Source organism: Orbicella franksi, chromosome 11 (assembly GCF_964199315.1).
Source record: "Orbicella franksi chromosome 11, jaOrbFran1.1, whole genome shotgun sequence".
NCBI lineage: Eukaryota > Metazoa > Cnidaria > Anthozoa > Scleractinia > Merulinidae > Orbicella > Orbicella franksi.
Genome location: NC_138155.1, coordinates 8,783,829 through 8,801,188, shown reverse-complemented (window position 1 = coordinate 8,801,188; position 17,360 = coordinate 8,783,829). Strand labels below are relative to the sequence as shown.

The window sequence follows — 17,360 nt, the reverse complement described above, 5'->3', positions numbered from 1 at the left end:
TGCAACCCCTGGAAAAAGCAATTAATATAAAGTCTTCTTTGTTCCTGACTGACACACCTTTTCTACGTAGGAAGAACCTTTTTGTTTTAAAAGCCTGTCCGGATACATCTTTCTTGTTTCTCTGTGTAGTGAACAGGTCTCTCCACCCGTGATATAATTTGCACTTTTACAAACGGCCTTCCTTGCACACATCTGGGAACAGGAAAACAACGAGTCGACCTTTCGAATCCAAAAAGCATCTTCATCTACGAAGAAAGAGTCTTCTTCGATTTCAAAGAAAACGCCAAACTCCTCTGTTTTGAGCATTGTTGTGAATGACAATATGGCAAGAACTGCGCTCAACATCTACCAAGGAAAAAAGAAAATGAAAAATAAAATAAGAGTCAAACAGCAAACGTAATAAGACTCTAGAACAAAGAAAAACAAAAGGAGTTCGCAATACTTATAAAGGGTGATGTTATTGCTACTAGTAACTACTTACTATTCTCCTATTTGTCAAGTGATATGTTTTTGTGGCGATGTCAAAGCTCAACTGAGGGGAAGCAATCTCTTGGAAGCTGTGTCAATTGGTTTGATGAATTTGCACTTCCGCAATAAACCAGTTTTACTGGATTTTTCTTAATTGGTAATGACTTTATATTGTCCACTTTATGATTTTTTCCCCCAAACTTTTAATGTATTTCCGCATTTAGAGGACGAATATCAAAACAATGACATAAATAAAATAATTGTTTCAGTGTTAGTCCCGGCACTTTTCATCTCTTAAAACCTCAATAAAACCTAATGTGCTTCGTCACTCGTTGGAAATCTCTCTCAAATGGCATAAAATGTTTCGAAAAACCATTTTCAACCGTAATTACGTTTAACTTACGATGAAAATCTCCTATTCCTAAAATTAAAAATATAACCTACTTTCCGTTTTCAATATTTTTATATGGACCATTTTCACTGAGGAAAGCGAGTCAGCAGAAACTAGGCACTTAGACGAAATGACAGCTGGCATTTTAGTGAGGATTCCCATTCTTTGAGTCAGAACTTTGAGATGGATTTCAAATTAGGATCTCAAATTAGGGTTTTGAGTCCGGGACTCGAGTCGGGATCAGGAGTCTAAATTTCGAGCTGTAATCGACTAGTTTACACTTCTACTTACATTGGTTTCTACTGTTGTTTGTCGTGGTTAGTTTTCAATCTAGTTTGCTTGCTGTGCGTCATTCCTGTTTGCTCGCGGTTACATGTAGCTTTCACTCCGACTTGCTTGCGGTCATCTTCCACTCTAGATCTGGTTTGATTTACTTGCGTGGTTAGATCTAATTTGTTGGTTAGGGTAACATGCGTAATTGCAGTAAATAATTTTATTATCAATATACATGAATATTTGTTCGATTAAATTATAAAGTCTTAGTAAGCGAGAACAGTTGTACACGAATACTTAGAAATGATTTTTTTTTTCGTGGCAAGTTTCTTAATTACGTATCTCCATATCTTACCTTAACCGTAAATCTCTTTCCGAAACTGAAAAAAAAAAAAAAAAAAAAAAAAATCCAGGCCTAGACGGGATACGAACTCAAAATCCTTGCAATATCGGTGCAGTGCTCTATCAACTAGGCTATCAAGCCAATTGGGCATTGGTCTCGTTGTGAGTTCGTAATATAGACATACCCCTATGGCTAGATGGTAGAAAAGATAGTGGATATATAAAAGATCATTTGCAGTTGAACTGCGAAGAAAGGTCAAAGGATATCGAATGATCATCACATCTACAAAGCTTAAGACTGCCGCGATACCGGTACATTGTTCTACTAACTGAGCCATCAAGTTAGCTGGGAGCTGGTAAGTTATGAGTTCGTGATATACCTGTTCAAACCTGATTTTTTCGTTACATCTTTCTACGTAGTTCAAATATGCAGGACTGAATCGAAATTTGTTATAACAACAAAGTGAAGCCTTCTTGAACAGGCCAGCGACCATATGTTATCGCACAGACGAACACACTTCTATTATAAATTCTCCGAATACTGACAAACTGACTGACCATATCCAAACTGACTATAATCATATAAAATATTTGTGAATGCGCAGTTTTTCTGTTCCTATCCGTGAAGCAAACTGGCTGTATTGCAGGACCAATGCAATAGTAAATATATAGTGTCGAACTATTTTACCATTATAATTATTATTATTATTTTTTTTTGTTTGCTTTTCTTTATATATATTTCAAAATTGAGATATTTTTCCAATATACCCCTTTGCGTATCGTTCGCAGAAAGCAGAGAGCAAAGGAGTTCCTCGTCTCAGACTAAAAAAAAAAAAACAATGTAATAGCTCTTTTCTTGCATTTTAGGGACAAATATATTATATAGGTTAGTTGTGTTGTAAATAAAGTAAGTATGGTTGGTTTGATATTGGCCGTTAGCAGCTTTAAGCATAACAGCGGTTGAGCTAATCGTGAAAGTCAATCCATTGAAAGAAAATAATTAGGAACAAAAAAGAAATGTATGATACACTAAAACATATTTGCTGAAATTTGTTAGAGAATAAGTTGATAGAGAACAAGATCAAGCATTTTCCAATAATATAAAAATAAACTGAATTTCTTCTTTATCGCATGCCGAATAAATTAAGTAAACAAATGAAGTAACACACAGACTGTCACCGAGAAATCGATGAATCTATTAATCACAAAATGAAGGAAAATATAAGGTAAATCAGTAAATCAGTTATTGAGTTTTATTTTGTACAGAAAATTGGGTGGTCAGTTAGCACTGTCTTTTGCAGCAACAGAACTTCAAGTATCCATAACTGTATTATAATTAATACGAAACTCCACAAGTGACCCATAGATTTGACTTCATATTTGTATAAAAAAAAAAAAAAATCATTCAGTGGCTTCCATTCAATATAACACAGCGTCTCGGCTTCGTTAATTGACCTTAATGGGCTAACTATCATTTCTCGTCTACTTTCCCAGTTCGCAGTTTGTGTTCTTAGCTTTCTGCAAATATCAAGATCGATATATAGTTGTGCAGCGCGTAAATGTACGCGGCATTGATTTCTTGTCAAAATTTATTAGGTTTAAAATGCTACGCATGAGTTCGCTTCATCACTCTCATTGGATCGAAACTTATGCTCGATATTTTAATCTACCAGCACGCGGTACGAAACCAAAGATAAGAACTTTATTAATGTGTCGAAGTCGCTAGCATACAATATACACTACAAGACGATTTTCATATCTTGCTACACACAGTTTCCTCATGGCTTCAAGACCCGAGAGAATATTCGGTTTTCTCTCTAGGAATAAAGTCATTTAGCAGAGAAAGGACTTCCGATACGGTGAGATGAATTGAATGGAGAGTTGGGCCTTTATTCCCTGGCCGGATTCGACTTCCGATGAGCCAGATCGATTTAGAAAATGATGAATTCAGTGGCCCCGCGCGAATCATATCGATTCGTCGACATTTAATACCCCTTGTTTCAGTCTCAATAACGACGAAGGTCCATGCTGTCACTGTCTATGGCACTCGACTTCCGGAAGTTTACCCCTTTCATGCGTTAAGAACGATGAAGGTTAATTGATAACGCACAAATCGACTTCCGGTGAGTGAATTCGTCAACTGCCTTAAAAAGAATCCACCAAGGTTGGGATGTCCGTTTAGACACAAAAAGCGAACCTTCGTATTTCGAGGTTGTTTGAACGCTTTATTGACATATAATACCTAGCTGATTATCTATTACCTACTCTCGGTTTACAATTCATATTTTCCGTGGCAAGTTTTGCGGATCATTTCTACTGAGATGCATTGGAGAATGAACAACGCAATTGAAATAAATAAATAAATAAATAAATAAATAAATAAATGAATTAATTAATTAATTAACAAAGAAAGAGAGATGAATTGAAGAGTGAATAATGCCAAATTTCCATAGTGAATGTGATTTCTCATATGAAGAAAATACAATAGTTTCTTAAACCCGCTTGAAGTGAAGGATCCATTTAATACTAGCTCCTTACGATTCGAGGACAAAATCTAATGTAAATTTTCCACTTCAAACTCAGATCGTTTGAGACTGAGCTTGTTATTTTTTTTCTTTATTTCCGGTCTGTTGCTCTGTAAAAACCCCTACTATCGAGACCCAAAACTTCCGTTTGGAAATTCATCCTCCTTTATACTTCATAAGCTGCCATCGCTCGTATTTCCGTCATAAGTTTGCTGTTCAGCCGTCGAAACATGAACGCCTTACTTTCAAGCGCAGCAGTGTTATTCAGAAACACCAAGCGATCCTTGTTGTATGGATCCATGGCAGTTTTGACAGTAGGTTTAGAAGAACTGATCCAAAGCGTTGTGTTCAACTGCCCTTGTGAAGGACACTTCCCTTATGGATTGGCATTTCTATGGGCACCGGCTTTGCTGCTGTTTCTCGCCGGGATCCTGGTGGACAGAGACTTATGGAAGCTGGCAAGAATCAAAAAGAAAAACATGACACAATCACCAGGCCGTCGGTATCTAAAAGCATTTCTTGCTACGCCGTATATTTTCATAAATGCAGGTATTGCCCCCGTGGCGTGGCTCGTAATATCCTTTCTACAACAGCAGTATTACACTTGCGCTTATTTCGGTCCTCCTTTCGACGGTGAGGCTGCAGTGGACAATGCAACTGATAAATGCCATGGTGCTCCAGACGTCCGCTCAAGAGAGGTCGAGGAAAGTTACAAAACCCAGAGTCAACTAATGGGCTGGTCTCTGATGCTGATGGCGGTGTGCATTCTCTTCACCTCCATCTGCATTCGTCGATGTCTTCGAAAAAGAAAGGAACTGAAAATGCCGAGTTTGGAATACTATCTCTACATCGAGGCCGAGACGGCAATAAAAGAGTTCCACACTATGGCTAAAGAGTGTGCAAAGCAAAACGCCAAAGAGAACGTAGAGAACTCATTTCAGAACGCAAAGATTAAAAGGTTTGATGCTCGCATTCAAACGGTGGCAAATGATGTTGTCCAAAGATACGGGATGTACTTTGTAATACCATCACCCGAGAGTCCCGCAGTCAGAGCAGCAGAAACCATCCGACCGGATAGTCTAACACTTCAACTTCCACACTGCGGGTTTGAAGAAACTGATGGTCGACCAATTGCAAAGAACAATCGAGCTATAACTCCCAGTGGTTTAGTACAGGGTGTACGTTTGTTGGAGACAAACCCAGTTCCCTGTGATTACCACTACGCGGGACAAGCAGTTTCGAAAGTTAAACTTCATCGACAAAACGCCGTGATTGAGATGGTTTGAAAGTGGACATCTCTTGAGGCATAGATTAAGAAATAACCAAATGTACTATAGTCCCCTTAAACCCTATCCTATATAAGTAACTCTACAGAGCAAACGATGGAAAATTATATCTCGTAATATTTAACAATGATTGCACTACATTTAATTCATTGCAGTTTTGGTTGCCATAAAGGCTCACAAAATCCCTTATTATATACTTTACTGATCAATCATCTGTCAGCCCCTAATTATCATCAATTAAATTAACATATAAATAAACGTTTACAGATGAATAAATGGTTCCTTAAAGGCGACTTCTAAGGCCCTGTGTACATGTATCCGGATATTTTTTAATCCGCAACTTTTACTTTTTTTTCTGTCCACACGCATCCGATGGTATCCGGATTCACTCTTGAGAAACTAGGCCTACATGTTGTGCCGCCATATTGCTTTATTGTTCGGAAAGAGACTGGACGCGATTTTGTCACGCCATCGGATTCGAAAATATCTGGATTCACCGTCCACACGTTATTGGATTCGTTGCAAATTTTTTTTTTTTTTCCACTCTGGGGAGCGTATTCAAAAATTTTCGGATTCGCCGGATTCGCGTGGACGGAAGACGTATCCGGAAAGAAAAAGTTGCGGATTCAAAAATATCCGGATAACTGTTGACGGGGCGTTGGTGATTATTACCGAGTAGCGATTCTACTTTACTGCTGGACATTTTAACGATATCGCTCATTGTCGTTTCTCGGATTTTTTTTTCTTACATGAATCTAAAAAAAACTAAGGAATCGCGGAAATTTAGCTCGATACGCTCATGTTGACAAAAACCAAGGAAAACCAATTGAGGATTCATAATTCAAAACAAAGATACTACTTTCCTAAAACTCATTCTTATTATTGCTATTTGACTAACCATATCAGAGGTAGCTATAGCCACTTGGCTGGTGTACTTCGGGTTTGGAAGATCTAGATGAAATCCAGAGAATGAACACAACAAATTTGAGACTAAGACAAGCGTCTACAAGCGTGCGTGAGCGAGGTTTGTTTTATTCGGCTGCAACAAGTATCTCATATAATATTTACCACTTAATGAGACAACCAGCTAGGAGCGAGCCGTCAAACCAAGGGACGCTTGTCCTGGTAAATTTACTCAGGATCCCAAAATTAAATCAATTTAAGATATAACTAATTATAAATCCTTATTCTGTTTGAGTGACAAGCATTGCTTTTCGACATGGATCTATGTTATACTCATGTGTGACCAACTATACGAAAGTTAAAAAATTAAAGAAAATTAATAGTCAACTTACAAAAAGGCATTTTCTTCTATAGGCTCTTTTACGTCTTTATAATATCATATCCATTATTGCTTTATCCGGCGGTAACGAAGGCCCCGTCTACACTGCAGAAATTGGAAAACTCAACGATAATCGGTCATTTCGATTGGTTGATGAAGGAAATTCGGGCAGGGAAATAATACATAATACATAATACATAATACATAATACATAATACATAATACATAATACATAATACATAATACATAATACATAATACATAATACATAATACATAATACATAATACATAATACATAATACATAATACATAATACATAATACATAATACATAATACATAATACATAATACATAATACATAATACATAATACATAATACATAATACATAATACATAATACATAATACATAATACATAATACATAATACATAATACATAATACATAATACATAATACATAATACATAATACATAATACATAATACATAATACATAATACATAATACATAATACATAATACATAATACATAATACATAATACATAATACATAATACATAATACATAATACATAATACATAATACATAATACATAATACATAATACATAATACATAATACATAATACATAATACATAATATTTTAAGAGGAGGCCTCCAATCACCATAAGGTGGTTTTCAGGACGGTCCTCTGACATTATCAGCCTAATGTCATCGGTTTTGAAAAACATAGAATTCAAAATGTTTTCTGTCACACTAAAGCAAAGCTGGCGTTTTCGACTCCTCAAGTTTACAAGGCCGTTTTCTAAAAGCTTCATTTTGGTGACGGATTAGCGTGGATGGAAGGCGTAGCCGTAGAAAATAATGCTCCGTTTTTAAATTCCTCCAGCGTATTGTGGACGGGGACTAATCGTTCAACCTAAAGAGGAGCAGAACTTACATTCAATTACACTTAATTGACTACGGGTCTGTTTAGAAGGAGAGAGGGTTACCCTAGCAAGCGGGTTAACCCTACCTGGAGGGCAAAAGATAGCCCGGGTTTACAAGCAAAATTTTACAGCTAGCACGCACATAGGGTAACCCGCCTACCCGGGTAACCCTAGCTACCCTGTAAGCACGATCGACGAAGAAAAAGAGGCGGAAATGTTTGAGTGTTAGGATAACCCGCTTGCTAGGGTTACCCTCTCTTCTTGTAAACAGGCCCTAACATACTTAGTTTACCTTTTTGAACTATTCATTTTCTTTGTTTAAAAAGAAAGTCAACACCTTTTAAATCAAGGATTATTAGTATTATGTATGCTACTCATTTTGAATTATAAATGCGCTGTTTTGCAATACTGTAACTATGTCCCAATGTATCTTTTAGCGGCTCTGTCTAATTTTTTTCCATTTTCCATCACGGCAAAACCACAAAACTAATAATAATAATAATAATAATAATAATAATAATAATAACAATAATAATAATGATGATGATGATGATGATTATGATGATGATAATAATGATGATGATAATAATAGTAGTAGTAATAAAATAATAAAAGATTGTATATGATCTTCTACGCAGGAGAGGAAAGGGTTGAAGGTCCTGTGGTAATTGCGTCCTGATACCTCCGCAGACGCCATTTTGGATCCGCCATATGGTATTTTTTTTCCTTTTTGAAAAGCGTAGTAAGAGCACCAAAAATGACTCCTAACTAACCCGAATCATCATAATGTTTAATGATAGCTACAAGAAAGTTTACTTTTGTTAATGAAATAAAGAAAATTCCAAATCGGGAAAAAATATGACTGTCAATGTTTGGTTGCCATAGAAACGTCAACCTCCAAGTACATTTACTTATCATACCAAATTGTTCTAGTAGGAGTAGGACAACATAGGCCAGGTTAGTTTAATACAGATGTAGCCGATTAGGTTGGAAAGACAAAATACAAAAGAATTAATTTTAAAGAGTTAGAAGAGAGTATGGATTGCGATACCAAAACGTCTAAGAGAGCTCCCGACCCCACCACCACAACAACAACAAATTAAAGGTTAACTTTATTCCGGTCTAATTGATATGATGATTGTATTGATTTTCCAAAATCTTTGCAACCTTAAGAATGTAGAAATGCTAGGTCATGAAACATGGTTGTCATCTTGCCTCAACTTGATAAAAAAGATTAATAGCTAAATGTTACTCTCTTTAAGTCATGTATTCTTTAAGCTATTTCGCTGAGTAAATTATATATAAAGAAACATGTTTTTTTTTTCTCTCTGTTGTTTGTTTGTCTGTTTTTTTTTTTTGTTGTTTTTTTTTGTGATTAAGTAATTATCCTGATAATAACCGATCCACCAAAATTGGTCCAATGCTACCGCCGGTCAGCGCACAATTGTATTAATTTTCTCTGGTGTTTGTGCAAACAAGCACACCTTACTGACGCCAATTTTTATTAATAATATATTTTTTTAACCTGCTTTAATTTGAGCCAATGACAATGTTTTATTGACATGTTACTGAAGAAAATTATAACTTCCGTTGGCCAAACACGCCAGCGGATACATCCGAATCGATTGAATAGAAATGTTGAAGCTGAATTGGATTAGAATTTTAAATTAGATTAAATTTATTTTATCTCATCATTATTATTTTTTTGATACCCTCTTTCTTTCAAATAACACAGGACTGTGGTTCAATAATTCAGCGCATTGTATCATACTAAACTATATTACATTGAACTACATTACACTACATTAAAAGTAAATTACACTTGCTAAATCATGACATGCTGTGTTACAGTTTTACTTTGTACTGTCCTCTTGTTTTTTTTTTTCTCCTTTGCATTGACAGTAACTTTATAGCATTAAATTAAAATAGTAACAAATAATTACACATAGGCATACGCACTCAAAAAAACATAATAAAATAAGTAAATAAATAAATAAATAAATAATAGAAAATAAAGTGGCCGACAAAATCCATGCGACATTCGCGCTACTTATGATAGGAAGCCGGGTTGGATGCAATACCGTCTAATATACAACGGTTTTCCCGTATTCTGATTGGCTATATTTTCTATGGAATGGTATAAATATACACATGTTCTTAACTAACGAACAAAAATACTCCCATGTGGATTAATCACGTTTTTCGAGTTATTTTCCTGGCTTGATCCACATGGATCATGGACGGGCCAACGATTCTTAGTACAGCCATCAAAATGGTAGAAAGTGCCAGTTGCTATGAATCTCTCGGCGCAATTGTAAGCATGCGAGGCTCTTCGTAAAGACACGTGCCAGTTACTTTTCCTACCACCGCGCAGAAAGCATTTCTTTCACGCCAATAAATCAAACTGCCAACTAACGAATTGCAAACCCACCAGTCGTAGCAATGACATTAATAAAATAATTGTTTCAGTGTTTATCCCAGCACTTTTCATTTTTTAAACCTCAGAATAAAAACCTAATTTCTCTTTGGAAATTTCTCTGAAATTGGATAAAATGTTTCCAAAAACCATTTTCAGTCGTAATTATGTGTAACTTATTAAAATAATCTATTATTTCTAAAATTTAAATTATGCATAGAACTTAAAACCTATCTACCGTTTTCAATATGTTTATATGGACCATTATCACTGAAGAATACAAGTCAGCAGAAACGAGGCAGTTAGAGGATACCCATTAGTAGAGTCAGAACTTTGAGCTAGACTCTCGAGTTAGGATTTTGAATCCGGCACTCGAGTCGGCATCTCGAGTGTGGATTTCGAGCTGTGATCGACTAGTTTACACTTCGACTTACTTTTGGTTAGCTTTCACTCCCGTTTGCTCGTGGTTAGCTTTAATTCTGGTCTGCTTACGGTTAGCTGCTTGCCTGTGGTACCTTTTCACCATGGTTTGCTTACGGTTGGTTTTTACTGCTGTTCTTCCTGGTTAGTCTTTAATCTAGTATTAGTAGGCGAGAAGAGTTGTACGCAAATGCTAAAGAGCGATTTTTTTCGTGGCAAGTTTCTTGAGTACATATCTCCATATATCGTCTTAATCGTAATTCTCTTTCAGAAACTAAAGAATCAAAAATTCGCTTAGTGTACCTAACAGTCTAAGTCTAAACAAGAGTGATCATCGCCGTTATGTACTTTATTTGTTACTACCAGCTCTGAATATATTTTAAAAAAACCTGGAAAAAAAATTCAGCCCTGCACGGGATATGAGCTCATATCGGTGCAGTGCTCTGCAAACTGAGCTATCAAGCCAATTGGGCGTTGGTCTCATTGTGAGTTCGTAATATATATACCCCTATAGCTAGATGTTGAAAAATGCAAGTGGATATATAAAAGATCATACATTTGAACTGCGAAGGATATTAAATGATCATCACCGTCATGTACAAAGTTTAAAACTGCTGTGATACCGATACAGTGCTCTACCAACTGAGCTATCAAGCTAACTGGGAGCTGGTATGTTGTGAGTTCGTGTTATACCTGTTTAATCCTGATTTCCTCGTTAAATAGTTCTCCGCAGTTCAAAGATGCCGGACTGGATTAGAATTGGGTATGATAACTAAGTTAAGCCTTCTTGAATAGCACAGACCAACACACTTCTATTATAAATTCTCCGAATGCTGACAAACTGACTGACTGACTGACTGACTCAGTAAATGGCTGACTGATTAACGGACTGACTGAGCAAGCGGCCGACCAAATAAGCAGCACCAACCAACCTTTCAACAGACCTACGACTGACTGGCTGATTGACTGACTGACTGACTACTGACTGACTGACTGACTATTGACCGACTGACTGACTGACTGACTATTGACTGACTGACTGACTGACTGACTATTGACTGACTGACTGACTGACTGAATAGCTGACTGGCCGGCTGGCTGCCTGAGTGACTGACTGACTGACTGACTGATTGATCGAGACACTTACTAACCCGCTCAAAGAACAAACGCATTAAAACTCGATGAAACCTTCGACAATATGGGCCATATTCATATAAAATTTTCTTTTCCTATCCGTGAGGCAAACTGGTTGTATTGCAGGACCAATGCCGTAGCAAATATAGTCTCGGACTATTTTACCATTACTATTTTTTTGCTTTTCTTTATATATATTTCAAAAATGGAACATTTGTCTAATTTAACCCTTTAGGGTATCGCTTGCAGAGATTAGAGAGCAAAGGAGTTCCTCGTCCTAGACGAAAAAAATATAAAACTAATACGGCGAAAAATATATTGTATGGATTAGTTGTAAATAAAGTAAGTATGGTTGGTTTGATATTAATTAAAACAACAACAACAACAACCACAAAAAAGAAAAAAAGAAAGAAAAAACAAACAAACAAACAACAACAACAAAAAAAACACAAGAACAGCTAAGTGTGGCCATTAGCAGCCATCAAGAATGAGGCGGTTGAGCTAATCGCGAAATTCAATCCATTGAAAGAAAATAATTTGGGGTAAAAAAATATATGATACAACAACTAAATTTGCCTATATTTGTTAGAGAATAAGTTGATACAGAATAAGATCAAGCATTTTCCAATAATTTAGAAATAAATTAATTTTCTTTTCACATGCCGAATGAATTAAATAAATGAAGCAACACACCTAGAAATCGATCAATCTATAAATCACAAAAATAAGGAAAAATACAAGGTAAATAAGTAAATCAGTTATTGAATATATATTTTGTGCAGAAAATTGGGTGGTTAGTTAGCACTGCCTTTTAAAGCAACAGAACTTTAAGAATCCAAAACTGCATTACAATTATTACCAAAATCCACAGGTGACCCCTAGATTTGACTTCATATTTGCATAAAAAGTATTCGATGGCTCAAATCACGCATTTCATTCAATGTAACACTACAGCGTCTCGTTTTCGTTAATGGGGTCTTAATGGGCTAGCTAACACTCCTCGTTTACTTTCCCAGTTTGCAGTTTGTGTTCTTATTCTGCAAATAGAAAGATCGATAATAGTGCAGTGTCAAAATGTGTGCAGCATTGATTTCTTGTCAAAAGTTACTGTGTTTAAAATGCTACGCTTGAGTTCGCTTCATCACTCTAACAAGATCGAAACTTATGCTTGATATTTTAATCAAGCTGCACGCGGAACGAAACCAAAGAAATCCGTCATAATCCATCCGACATTTTAAAACACGATTTTCAGGATCTTACTATACACAGATCCCTCCATGGCTTCAAGACCCGAGAGGAATATTCGTTATTCTCTCCGGAAATAAAATCATTCAACAGAGAAGGGACCTCCGGTGAGATGGATTGAATGGCGAGTCGGCTCGACCCTTTAAAATTCGACTTCCGGTGAGACGGATCGACTTAGCAAATGACGCGCACAGCGGACCCGGGCGAATCATATCGATTTGTCAACATTTTGCTCTCACTGTCTATGCCACTGGACCTCCGGTAGTTTACCCCTTTCATGCTTTGAGAACAGCGAACAAATCGACTTCCGGTAAGTGAATTCGTCAACTGCCTTAAAAAGAATTCACTAAGATTGGGTGTATTAGATAAGGATGTCCTTATAGAAACTGAAAGCGACCCTTGTGTTTCGAGGTTGTTTACACGGTTAATTGACATGTAATTCTTAATTGACATGTAATCCCTAATTGATTTTCTATTATCTACCCTCGGTTTCTGAAATTGTTATTTTCCGTGATAGCTATTACGGATCATTTCTACTGAGGTGCGTTGAAGAATGAGGAATGTAAAATTTTCACAATGAATTTGATGATGTATATGAAGAATATATAACGTGTTATGATAAATGCGCTAACAATTCATTCTGTAATGGTTCCTTTACGATTCGAAGCCGATATCTGGTATATAGTTTCCGCTTTAAACTCATATCGTTTTTTTTTTCTTTTTTTTTTAATTTGTGTCTTTATTTATTTGTTTGTTTATTTATTTTTGTTTTTGCATAGATACATAGATATTAAAGCCGATGACATGTGGCTTTGAAGACATTATTAAATTGTTCTTGTTTTTCTCCGAGCTTCTTATTTTGATCTTTATTTCCGGTCTGTTTTGCTCTGTAAAAACCCCTACTATCGAGACCTAAAACTTCCGTTTCGAATTGCATCCTTATGCATCCTTCATAAGCTACCGTCGTTCTTATTTCCATCATAAGTTTGCTGTTCAGCCGCTGCAACATGAACGCCTTACTTTCAAGCGCAGTAGTGTTATTCAGAAACACCAAGCGATCCTTGTTGTATGGATCCATGGCAGTTTTGACAATAGGCTTAGAAGAGCTGATCCAAAGCGTTGTGTTCAGCTGCCCGTGTGAAGGACACTTCCCTTATGGATTGGCATTTCTATGGGCACCGGCTTTGCTGCTGTTTCTCGCCGGGATCCTGGTAGACAGAGACTTATGGAAGCTGGCAAGAATCAAAAAGAAAAACATGACACAATCTCCCGGCCGTCGATATCTGAAAGCATTTCTAGCTACGCCTTGTATTTTCATAAACGCAGGTATTGCCCCCGTGGCGTGGCTCGTGATATCGTTTCTACAACAGCAGTATTACACATGCGCTTATTTTGGTCCTCCTCTCGACAGTGAGGTTGCAGTGGGCAATCAGCAACGGATAAATGCCATGGTGCTCCGGACTTCCGCTCAAGAGAGCTCGAGGAAAGTTACAGAACCCAGAGTCAACTAATGGGCTGGTCTCTGATGCTGATGGCAGTGTGCATTCTCTTCACCTCTATCTGCATTCGTCGATGTCTTCGAAAAAGAAAGGAACTTAAAATGCCGAGTTTGGAATACTATCTCTACATGGAGGCCGAGACGGCATTAAAAGAGTTCCACACTATAGCTAAAGAGTGTGCAAAGCAAAACGCCAAAGACAACGTAGAGAAGTCATGTCAGAACGCAAACATCCAAAGGTTTGATGCTCGCATTCAAACGGTGGCAAATGATGTCGTCAAAAAATACGGGATGTACTTTGTGATACCATCACCCGAGAGTCCCGCAGTCAGAGCAACAGAAACCGTCCGACCGGATAGTCTACCACTTCCACCCCCACACTGCGGGTTTGAAGTAACCTATGGTCCACCAATTGCAAAGAGCAATGGAGTTGTAAGTCCCAGTCGCTCATTGCAAGATGTTCAGATTTCGAAGACAAACCCAGCTCCATGCGATATCCGCTACGCGAGGCAAGCAGTTCCGAAAGTTACACTTCATCGACAAAACGCTGTGATTGAAACAGTCTGAAAGTAGAAAACACTTCAGTTGCGGATTAAGACATAAGTGAATGTAATAGTTTCCCGTAATCCTATCTTATATAAGTGACTCTACATAGCAAAAAAAAATTACTATATCTTTCGGTTTAGTAATTACCATGTTTGCACAATAGTTTTATTGCATTTTTGGTTTCCATAAATGCACACCAGAAGTACTAAATTTTATACTTTACTGATCAAGCTTCTATAACCCTCCAATTTTCATAGATTAAATTAAGATATAAACGATTGGAGATAAAGAAGTATTACATGACTTTTAGTGATTACACCTTACCGCAGGACATTTTAACGATATCAGGTCATTTTCGCCTTTTTCGTTAGCGAGGTTTGGTTTTGATTGTGCAAAGATTCTCTAAAATAAAAATTACCACTGAATGAGACAATCACACTTTGAATGCAAGTTCTGTTCCTCTTTAGGTTGAACTTAGGCCCCGTTCACTCTACGCCGGAGAAATTTGAAAAGGCAGCTTTATGTTCTTCTTAAGAAATAAAAAACGTATACCGTGTTTCTATCGAGTTATAGAAACACAAGTGGAAGTTTGGGAGAACGAGAAATGCCTGGGAACACGAGCCGCAGGCGAGTGTTTCCACAGCTTTTTCGACATTTTGAAAAATGAGCTTTTCGAAAGCGATGACACTAACGTTGATAATTTTATTTCCTTGCCCAAGTTTAATTGTTTGATCCGGAGTAAATTTACCAGTACTATTTGGAATATTCATTCTCTTTGTGTAAAGAGAAAATCAAAACACCTTTATACCAACGATCATTAGTTTAATGCATGCTCGTCATTTTGGGTAAAATGTTGTTTTGCAATACAATATATATTTTTGTTCTGGTTAATCTATTTTTATTCTAGATCTCCTTCACGGCAAAAGCACAAAGTCAATAAGTCAAGATTCTTCTTATTTTGTTTTTCTCTTTGTCATTATCTACTGCTTTGATCATAGCTAGAATTGGTAGTCGCGCTTCATATCAAACTCTTCCATTTGATTTGGCTTGTAAGTGAGTATATTTCTATTATGTAGTTTAAGAACCGTCTGTACCAAGTAAACTGCTAGGTTTTCGAATGAAAATGTTCCCGTGTAGATTAACAACGTTTTTCACATGATTTCCCTGGTTTCTTCCGCAAGGATCATGTGTGGGCCAGTTATCTCTGGTGTAACCGTCAAAATAGTAGTACATGCTATCCGTCGTCTTAAATTTCGGTCCATAATTACCCGGAGCGACAAACCTGGAAGGAGCAGGTCTATACTTGCACGTTTCAGTGACCTGGTTAACAATTTGACAGTTTACAGTCCCGCTCTTCCAATCAACCAAGCTTCCGTTTCCTGGATCACACCTCAACCAGTTGTTTATGTTGCTTTTGATGAGGACCTGTCTGCCAAATTGTTTCCACAGCGAGAACTCCATGGCGTTGTAGTCTGTTTCGTTCAACGGAGGAGTTATTGAGATTGATACATCCACTTCAGGTTTTACTGGCCAATTTGGTCTTGGTGTGATTGCGTTTGACTTATCCTTAAAGCGATTGTAATTCTTGAAAGTATAGCTCCACACTAGAGTCCAACCTCCTCCATCAGTTTCCATGTCACAGTAGGCCTTGAACGCGTTGAACTGGGAACCACCATCGGGGTCAATCCAATAAACTCCCGAGGGAATATGTGGTGATTGTTTGAGGAGGGTCTGGCACGAAGGAACTGTCGATGATTGAGTGGCACCTACATAAAGCGCTACGTAATTAGCGCTATGTAAATTTAATTATTATTATTATTATTATTATTATTACTGATTAGCATTATCATTATCATTGTCATTGTCATTGTCACTGTCACTGTCACTGTCACTGTCACTGTCACTGTCACTGTCACTGTCACTGTCACTGTCACTGTCACTGTCATTGTCATTGTCATTGTCATTGTCATTGTCATTGTCATTGTCATTGTCATTGTCATTGTCATTGTCATTGTCATTGTTGTTATTGTTATTGTTATTATTATTACAAAGAGCAGTTTTACCTGTTCTAAATCGTTTTCCTTGCTTCAATTCGGATCGGACGGGGTTGACGTCAAAATTATTTGCCGTAGAATCTATAATTTTGGTAACTTCCAATTTTCGAATGGGAAATTTCAAAACAGGATAGGCAAACAAGATAACTGGAAAACGAGAACAACTAATATTGTTTTCATGATCTCTTGGTCAAAATTGTTGTTATTAAAGGGGCACTTATCAAGAACAATACTTCGAAAAGTCGAAAATTAAAGACATAACAATACTTTTTAAGGATAAGTAAGGTTTGATAAGAATTTTATGATAGGCTGGTCACACGCAAGTTTTGCAGACGTTTTCAAATGTTATCGTTATGTGGTGGAAACGCTTATACCAAAAGATTATCAAGGTAAGAGAGTGAGTTCTCCATATAGGCCTTCTACCCAAGGTAATCCCTGTTAAGTTATTTTTAGACATGGTACTTAGTTCTTCCGAGAATGTTACTTGCGCGATGTGGACGTACAGCCAAAGCGACTTTCTTGAAACCACCTGAGACGAAATGGCCGGAACGTCAT

At 37.0% G+C, this 17,360-nt stretch overlaps 3 protein-coding genes and 1 pseudogene across 3 annotated transcripts; 2 read left to right on the top strand and 2 right to left on the bottom strand.

Annotated features, from left to right (window-relative positions):
- LOC145502460 (uncharacterized) lies at positions 1-507 on the bottom strand. Its single transcript, XM_081481789.1, has 2 exons — positions 482-507; positions 1-345 (listed from the first exon to the last, which is right to left on the bottom strand). The coding sequence occupies exon 2, from the start codon at positions 343-345 to the stop codon at positions 22-24; it is 324 nt and encodes a 107-aa protein (XP_081337915.1). The 5' UTR covers positions 482-507; the 3' UTR covers positions 1-21.
- A 3,722-nt stretch (positions 508-4,229) lies between these two features.
- On the top strand, positions 4,230-5,285 carry LOC145502063 (calcium homeostasis modulator protein 5-like). Its single transcript, XM_081481356.1, has one exon. The coding sequence runs from the start codon at positions 4,230-4,232 to the stop codon at positions 5,283-5,285; it is 1,056 nt and encodes a 351-aa protein (XP_081337482.1).
- Positions 5,286-13,714: 8,429 nt separating this feature from the next.
- Positions 13,715-14,772, top strand: LOC145502062 (calcium homeostasis modulator protein 5-like; annotated as a pseudogene).
- A 1,056-nt stretch (positions 14,773-15,828) lies between these two features.
- LOC145502061 (uncharacterized) lies at positions 15,829-17,360 on the bottom strand. Its single transcript, XM_081481355.1, has 3 exons — positions 17,309-17,360; positions 16,815-16,952; positions 15,829-16,517 (listed from the first exon to the last, which is right to left on the bottom strand). The coding sequence occupies exons 1-3, from the start codon at positions 17,358-17,360 to the stop codon at positions 15,829-15,831; spliced, it is 879 nt and encodes a 292-aa protein (XP_081337481.1).